Raw genomic sequence first — 8481 nt, 5'->3', positions numbered from 1 at the left:
ATGGAAAGTAAAGCATTACATTACTTTTGCGTTCATTTTTTCTCACAGCCACTCTCTCTTCTGCTATGCTGTGCATTTCATACAAATCCATTTGACTCTCAGGAAATCTGTGAGCATCCTCAGCTCTTCCCTGATGACCCAGTGGAGGCCCACCCGAAGCAAGGCATTCTGGGAGACTGCTGGTTGCTTTGTGCCTGCTCCATGTTACTCAAGAACCAGCATCTGTTGAACAAGGTGAACACATTGGTCAAGGTCAAGGTCAAGGTCAGGTTTATTTATATAGCACCTTAAAAGCACCATGAGTGCTAGCCAAGGTGCTGTATAACAGACATAAAATAACACATCCCCCTACAATGAAAACCATTAATGAAAATAAAATGTAAAATAATTTAAATACAAATATAGGAAAAAAGAAAATATCTAATCAACATAATACAAAGTGTCACCAGACAGAAAATAAAAACATAATTGTACTAATGGTGAAAACAAGTTACGAATAAGCCTGAGAAAACAAAATGTGTTTTAAGAGATGATTTAAAAATAGGGGATGATCTAATAAAAAGAGGTAGGGTGTTCCAAAGCTTTGGAGCCCGAACTGAAAAGGCCCTATCACCTTTGGTTCATAATTTGGAACAGTCAATAGCAGCTGAGAGGAGGATCTGAGCATTCTCTGAGAAGAGTAGGGACGAAGAAGATCCGAAATATAAGTAGGAGCAAGTCCATGCAGTGCTTTAAATACAAATACTAAAATCTTAAAATCAACTCTGTATTGAACAGGTAACTAATGAAGTGATGCTAACACAGGCGTGATATGCTCCCTCTTTTTTGTCCCAGTCAAAAAACAGGCTGCGGCATTCCGTACCAGTTGTAGATGCGAGAGTGAGGACTGGTTATTTCCGGCATACAGAGCATTACAGTAGTCCAGCCTGGTTGAGATGAATGCGTGAATGACGGTCTCCAAATCACTAAAAGAAAAGTTTTAAGCTTGCGAAGCCCCTTAAGCTGAAAAAAAACTGGCTCTGACTACAGAAACTATTTGTTTATCAAATTTTAATTCAGGAACAAAAATAACCCCCAGGTTTCTAACACGGTCACAAATATTTTCTTGAAGGGGACCCAGGGAAGGGCTAAAATTTTCTAACTGCTGTGGGGGGCCAAACAAAATGACTTCAGTCTTTTTCTGGTTCAGCTGGAGGAAATTATCAGCCATCCAGCCTTTAATGTCCTTTAAACATGCTAACAAGGAGGAGACTGAATCAGTACCTGATTTTAGAGGAAAATAAAGCTGGGTATCATCAGCATAGATATGATAGGGGACCTTATGATACTCGGATATAGAACGGAGAGGGAGCATGTATAAAGAAAATAAGGTTGGACCCAGAATAGAGCCCTGAGGCACCCCACAGGTAATGGGAGCTGCGCTCGATGAAAAGTCACCAATTTCCACCGAAAAACTCCTATTAGCGAAATAAGACAAAAACCACTCTAATGCAGCATTACGGATACCGACCTCGAGATTTAACCTATTTAGAAGGATGCGATGATCCACAGTATCAAAGGCTGAACTTAAATAGCAATACCAGGATGGCACAGTTACCAGAGTCTACAGATAGTAAAAGGTCTTTTACTACACTTAGAGCAGAATCAGTACTGTGTTTAGCTCTGAAACGGATCCAGAATATCATTTGAAAGTAGATAAGGAGATAACTGGTTTAATACAACCTTCTCCAAAAATGGCAATTTTGAGATAGGTCTATAGTTGTTGAGATCAGAAGGATCAAGATTAGGTTTTTTGAGTAAAGGCTGGACCATAGCATGCTTAAAGCAGAATGGAACAATACTTTTCTGTAAGGAGCCATTAATAATAGAGAGCAGAGTAGGCGAAACAGAATCCAGTACGACCTTGAGCAACTTTGTAGGAATTACGTCGAGAGAACAGGTGGTTGATTTCATGCTGGAAATAATGTCCAACAACTTAGAGTGCATTATAGAGTGAAAATAGGAAAGCAGGATGGATTAGTATTTGAATATTGGAAATTCTGGGGTAACTTAGAAGAAATCTGCGATTTAATGTCAGTGATTTTATTTATAAAGAAACTACAAAACTTCTCACGTGACTCTAAACTTGGATCTGGACCAGCTGCACTAGTAGGATTTGACACAGAATTGAAAGTAGAAAACAGAATCTTAGGGCAGTGAGAATTTGTTTTGATGAAATTGGAGAGATAATTTGCCCTTTGCAAAGAAACAGCTTCCTGGAATTGAGACAGAGTATTTTGCAGAAGTATATATGAAATTTGTAATTTATCCTTTTTCCAGTTTCTTTCTGCCCTTCTGCATTCCTTCCTTAACGCTCGAACGTCATTGTTAAACCAAGGCTGTTTTCGGTTTAGTTTTCTTGGTTTTGAGAGGGGCAACTACATTTAAAATCGCTGTACAGGAGGTACTAAAGCACTTTACCAACTCCTCAACATCTAAACACTGTGCTGTCAGCGTACTACTACCAGCTGGAGATGCTGGAGAGGCGTCCATAAAGTGTACGGCAGTGCTGGGGTTAATAGACCGGGAGAGGTAAGTAGAAGGCTGATTAACAGGATATGAACAGGAAATCAAACAGTCAAACATAACCGGCCAGTGGTCGGACAAACCAACATCATTTACAATGATGTTTGTAATGGAAAACCCTGATGATAAAACAAGATCTAATGTATGACCCAATTTGTGTGTAGGACCTGAGATAGATTGAGTGAGATTAAAAGAGTCTAAAAGTTGTACAAAATAGATGACATAGATGTGTATTAAAATCGCCAAGAATCAGCGGGTTATCAGAGCTTGGGACCACATAGGATAAAAAGTCTGAAAACTCCTTTAAAAAGGTCATTGTTTGATTTCGGCGGTCTGTATATCAGAGCACAAAGCAAAGGACTAGTTAGTTCAACTTTACATAATAAAACCTTGAAGCTAGTGTAAACATCAACTGGTAAAAGCCTACATTTAAACAAGTCCTTAATAAAAATACCCGCAACGCTCCCACCCCGGCTGGAAGTTCTAGGGCAGCTGAAGTAGTTACAGTTGGCAGGGGAGAGTTCAGATAGAGGACTTAGCTCATTTGCCGTGAGCCAAGTTTCAGTAATAAATCAAAAGTCCAGGTTGTTTGATGAGAAGAAATCGTGTAGTAAAAAAGTTTTGTTTGATACTGATCTTGCATTTGTCAAAGCCGTTTTTATTTCCACCAGATTGTTTTCTCTCGGTGCAGAGCTGAGCAGGGATGTCTTTGGTAGCGACCGAAGTAAATTCATAGTTGCGCCGTACTGAGACATACAACGGTGGACCATATAACAGGAATATGATCCGATATAGCAGTGGTAGTTGACCGTGTAGTGCGAGCTCCTCTGTGAACATATCGTGAGCGACGGAGAATCCTCAGATCAGCGCACCGTGAATAAATGTCTGAAAGCAGGTGCGACACTGACCGATGGTTCAGCCGCAAAAGTTCTGGGAATGTTAAAGTAATTGCCATACTACAAGAGGCAGGTGAGGAGAAAACATAGGAGGAGTATCGTTCACTATTCCAAGCGACGATAGTTACCAGAATGGTCAAAAGAGGCCAGCAGACGGAGTACAAAGTCATTGTCGAAATCCCGTGGAGATATTCACTCACCAGAGAACCAGGTCCAAAGGAATTTTTAGAGGCGGAAACTTGGATGAAGTGGATGCGATGCTAAAGAATCCTGATGAAAGACTTGCAGTAGTAATCCATCAAAATGGCCCAAGTTGTAGTGGCATGACAGCAGCAACGAAACAAAAATCCCAGGTTGGCTATAACACCGATTGCAATCTGCTTGTTTGTTTATAGTACAGTTCAAAATGAGATTATTTCGGCCAGGAAAGGATTCTCGGTTATCCCTAACTTAAAAACACCATAAGACAATAAAAACTTCTGACCAAATACAATAATTAAAATAAAATGATAAAACCGGAGAGCAGCGGCAGACAATGCGCACAGCGTTCACTCAACCGGAAACACTGAGGTGTAATACCTTAGACATTATCTATTCTTTGTCACAAGTATGAAGGCTCTCAGTCTGTGTTACTTAGTATGAAACCTCAATCATATTTCACTGTATACTAAGCCCAGAAGCATGATTTACGCAAATACAGATTCGAGCACTTGGCCAACGCATTGCTAATGCATGTCCCGTTAAACAGATTGAAAGTTCTTTCACCATTTACTCATGCAATCCCAGATGTGTATGACTTTCTTTCTTCTTCAGAACACAAACGAAGATTTTTAGAAGAATAATTCAGCTCTGTAGGTCCATAAAATGGGTAGGGTGCCAAATTTTTGAAGCTCCAAAAAGCACATATAGCCATAATAAAAGTAATCCATTCGACTCCAGTGGATTAATTAATGTCTTCTTCAGGGAAACACTAGGTGTGTGGAAATGGATTAGTATTTAAAACTTTTTTACTTAAAATTCACGACAGTCGAGGTCAAGCACGTTGGCAAGTTCACACGATACAGTATGTCCAAAAAATATATTGGACAGAGTAAATATATTTATGATGAGTTTGTAATGTTTGTTGTAATGTATCATGTACCGTAATTTAATCTCGGTTAATCACAGGAAACTGTGCAGTTATTTAGTTAAATTTTTTTAATCGATTCACAGCCCTAAATGCCTGTGCCATGTATCGGCCAAACATCGGTATCAGCCGATAAAGTAATTATCTGCACTTTTGAACATTGGTCGAAAAATTTGCTGTCAGAAGAGTGTGGAAAACCGTGTTGGAGGATTAGCCCACAACTTGTGATGTGTTTGAAAGAAAATGTCTCTTCTGTGGAGTTGGGTTGAATATCACAAGGTGGAACTACCGTTAAAACCTTGAACACAACAAATTAGATTACTTACCTTAAACCTCGACACAGCAAGGAGTATGATGAGTTTGTTAAAGCTGAAGTGGAAGCTGCTTCAGCTAAGAAGGGTCAAGCTTTATAATTCATAATTCAGTTAATCTGATTCTGAGTTAAAGGAATAGTTCACCAATTCAAAATGCCAAGTTAATAATGTGTTTTTTGTTTCAGTGTTTTGTTTATAACTGAGACTAGTTACTGTGTCTAACCCTTATAAAAGACATGTAGAGACTTCAAGAATAAAGTTAGTTTTTAATTTCTTCCGAAACTGTGTTATTAAATATCAGAGATTTGAAACAAGGTAATTTATGTGTGTTTGTCACCAGGTATTTCCACATAAACAGCTTTTGTGGGATGACAACGGTTACAGTGGAGATTTCCGGTTCCGGTTCTGGCGGAATGGGCAATGGATAGAGATACGAGTGGATGACCGTCTGCCCTGTATCAAAGACACTCTCTGCTTCTCACGGTGCCAGAGCCCGAGGGCATTCTGGGTGGCATTGTTGGAGAAAGCATATGCCAAGTAGGTGTCTACTTAACCGCTGCACTCTTCCCCCTTCTCTGAGTATTAAATATGATGGTAATGTGAGAAGCTGTTTACCATTTTTCATGCTAGGTTACATGGTTCATATGAGCGTTTGTGGGCGGGGCAAGTATGTGAGGCCATGGTGGGCATGAGTGGAGCCATAGCGGTACGATGGAGTCTGAAAGGGGTGAAGTTGCCACAGCACCAAAGCAATGGCCAGATCCAAGACACGCCTAATGGTAATGGCTTGAACCTATCGCAGCTCTCACTGGAGCTGAAGGAGCGATGTGCCATCAGCTGCTGTATCCACAGTGCCCCCACAGGTGAGATTGAAAAAACAATGGTAGTTTGTAACTGTGCTTGACACAGACAGACAGTGTTGGATAACGTTACTTTTAAAAGTAACTCGTTAGAATATTGTGTTACTCCCTAAAAAAGTAACATAATTAAATAAAAAGTAATTTTTTATGGAAAGTAAATCATTACATTACTTTTGCGTTCATTTTTTCTCACAGCCACTCTCTCTTCTGCTATGCTATGCATTTCATACAAATAAGCCATGCATTGCATACAAGAGACATTACAGGTCATGCTAGATACTGTCAAAACAACATAGTAAACAAACAGATATTTAGAAAGTAGGTCTTCACGTCATATTTGTAATAAAGAATCAAGTAACATGAATATCCATGATTTGTTTTTCCATCAACATGGCAGCCAATATGAATAATGAAGAATAACCACTGTCTTACCTAAAGCAGTAAAGTCCAGCACTTGAACCTGCATCATATGTCATCATGTGCTGTGCCCATCGACAATGCCAGAGTCAACTTGAGATGTTTTTCAAAAGTGAGGATACAGTTCAGTGGGTATTGCCATCCTAACATGTTCAAGGAACAGCCTACTGCAAAGGCGCGTGTTAATACAACTTGAATGGAATCATTTTTAATGCTACCAAAATGTCATAAAAACAGTTTGTTTCATGAATCAAACTACTTGTTTATTATAAAACAAATATGTAGAATATTTTTTGAAACTAAGACATTTTCTCTGCATACACAATCGATGTAGAATGTTGATTGCAGTCACTGATCCAGAGTCAGCTTTTCTCATCCCATTCTCCCAGTTACAGGGAGCTGTAACACAGAGCATTTCGGCTGCATAACTCAGTGAATTGAGAAGTATTTCACCCTGTTTATCATGTCGTGGCCAGTGAAAGACTAGTCTTATAATCTCTCTGCCTAAACGCATTTAATGATTTTTTTTTTAATGCAGTGTGTACTAACACATGATTCAATCGCATTTCACTCAACCAAGTACTGACCTCATATTATGCTAAAACACGAAATGCGCATGCGCGTTAGCGAGTTGATTGTCAGGCGATGTCTGTATCTAAAAGGTGATTGGCTCTTTTACCTCCAAGGCGGGACTTCCTTTCTACAACTATTGACTGTTGGATGCTAGAGCTTCTTGGTTGGGCGTTCCAATTTCTCCCATTCATTTAAATAGAAGTGACTCGTCTCTGCTAAATAGTCTCTGGCCTCAGACTCTATAGAACTAGAATGCCAATCATGCACTATGTCTTCTCCCCGAAGTTTGCACAATTTCACTCCTGATTTCTTGCAGTACAGGGACAGTAGAGGTGTACAAAAGCAACGCGTTACTTTATTTAAAAAGTATCTCAGAAATTATGGTAAAAAAAAAAAAACAAATATTGCGTTACTTGTTACTCTAAAAAAGTAATCTGATTACGTGACACACGTTACTTTTAGCACATTACCCCCACAGACAGGCCTTTGGTACCGAGAAAAGAATGCTGCTTTTAAAAACATGCTGAAGTGATTACCAAAAAAGGAAATAATTGTACAACAATAGTTGAATTTGTGTTTAGCAACTTTCCAACTGCCAGAATTATAGAGGAAGTATTTAGAGGAAATTGTTTCTTCCTTATGTAAGTTAATGCAATAGAGCAGGTTTTTGTAAGCTAATGCACCTCACGGTTTTGTTTTGGTTTTTTTTTAGTTTTTTTTAACGTTTACAGTATTTATTTATTTATAAGTCCTTTTTATTTATCTGTAGTCACATTACATTCATATGCAACAATTACTTGCTACATAATTTTCTACAGTTATAGCCTAGTATTTTTGTCACCATGGTACTTTTATAAAAGAACTATCCTCATTTTTGCCCAGCTCAGTCACAATATGGTGTCATGAAGAAATTAGTCTGCCTTTTTTCTCTGTTGAATACACTCTGAGGAAAAAAGGGCAATACATGAAAAATTAACTGACCTGAAATCCGTATCTACGGGGTGCCAGAGGGTGTCAAGGATACCAGCACCATCTCGCAGTTTGTGGAGACTCTTCTCAAAACTGAGCTCGGTCTTGACATTGATCTTCAAATTCAGCGTGCAGACAGAGCCTTAGTCCAGAAACCGAGTTCAAACTCACCACCAAGATCAATTATTGTGAACTTTCTTCAGTTTTTAGTGAAAAAGGTTGTTTTGAAGCAGGCCTGGTGGGGGCGCATACAGATGCAAGGCACCGTGCTGACATTTGATCACAACTATGCCGCGGAAATGCTCCAGAAACTACTCTGGAACAAAAAAATACTGAAAGAAAGGAAGATTCGGTTTCAGACGCCCTTCGAATGCAAGATGGTGAACAGTGGAGTGGTCAGGAGTGGGCCTACATTGGATAATGGAGATGGAAATGTGGCAGATCCCGAAGGTGACTCTGTGGACAAGCAACTAGAGCGGTGTATGGCCTGGCAGTGTGTCAGAGGCAATAGCTTGGAGAGAACTCAGCGAGCGAGAGAAAGGCTCCAGGAATTTCAGTGCAAGTCTCCAAAATAACTGAATTTATGGACGATTTACTTCTAAAATTAACATGTGATTCTTTGATTTCATTGGACATTTAACTAGAGTTATTTGTGAGTAGCACATTAGTAACACGCTATTTCACATTTCTAGTGCGGGCCCCTCTTTAGGTTTGAGGCAAGTCCCGCGATCCTCCAACGGGATCTGCAGGGTGTGCTAAGA

General features: G+C 39.5%; 1 protein-coding gene across 6 annotated transcripts in view; it reads left to right on the top strand.

The window, feature by feature from the left end:
- LOC127440270 (calpain-10-like) overlaps positions 1-8481 on the top strand; it is a 59583-nt gene continuing 51102 nt past the window's right edge. For 2 of the 6 annotated variants that reach the window (XM_051696747.1, XM_051696749.1), the window contains exons 1-3: positions 1-234; positions 5242-5438; positions 5532-5764. In XM_051696747.1, coding sequence (XP_051552707.1) covers positions 1-234; positions 5242-5438; positions 5532-5764 — 664 coding nt within the window. Of the gene's footprint in view, positions 235-3671; positions 3815-5241; positions 5439-5531; positions 5765-8481 lie in introns of those variants that run through there. The other 4 variants (XM_051696748.1, XM_051696752.1, XM_051696746.1 and 1 more) reach the window with 4 other exon arrangements.

Source organism: Myxocyprinus asiaticus, chromosome 5, assembly GCF_019703515.2.
Source record: "Myxocyprinus asiaticus isolate MX2 ecotype Aquarium Trade chromosome 5, UBuf_Myxa_2, whole genome shotgun sequence".
Lineage (NCBI taxonomy): Eukaryota > Metazoa > Chordata > Actinopteri > Cypriniformes > Catostomidae > Myxocyprinus > Myxocyprinus asiaticus.
This window is presented reverse-complemented; position numbering and strand designations above follow the sequence as displayed.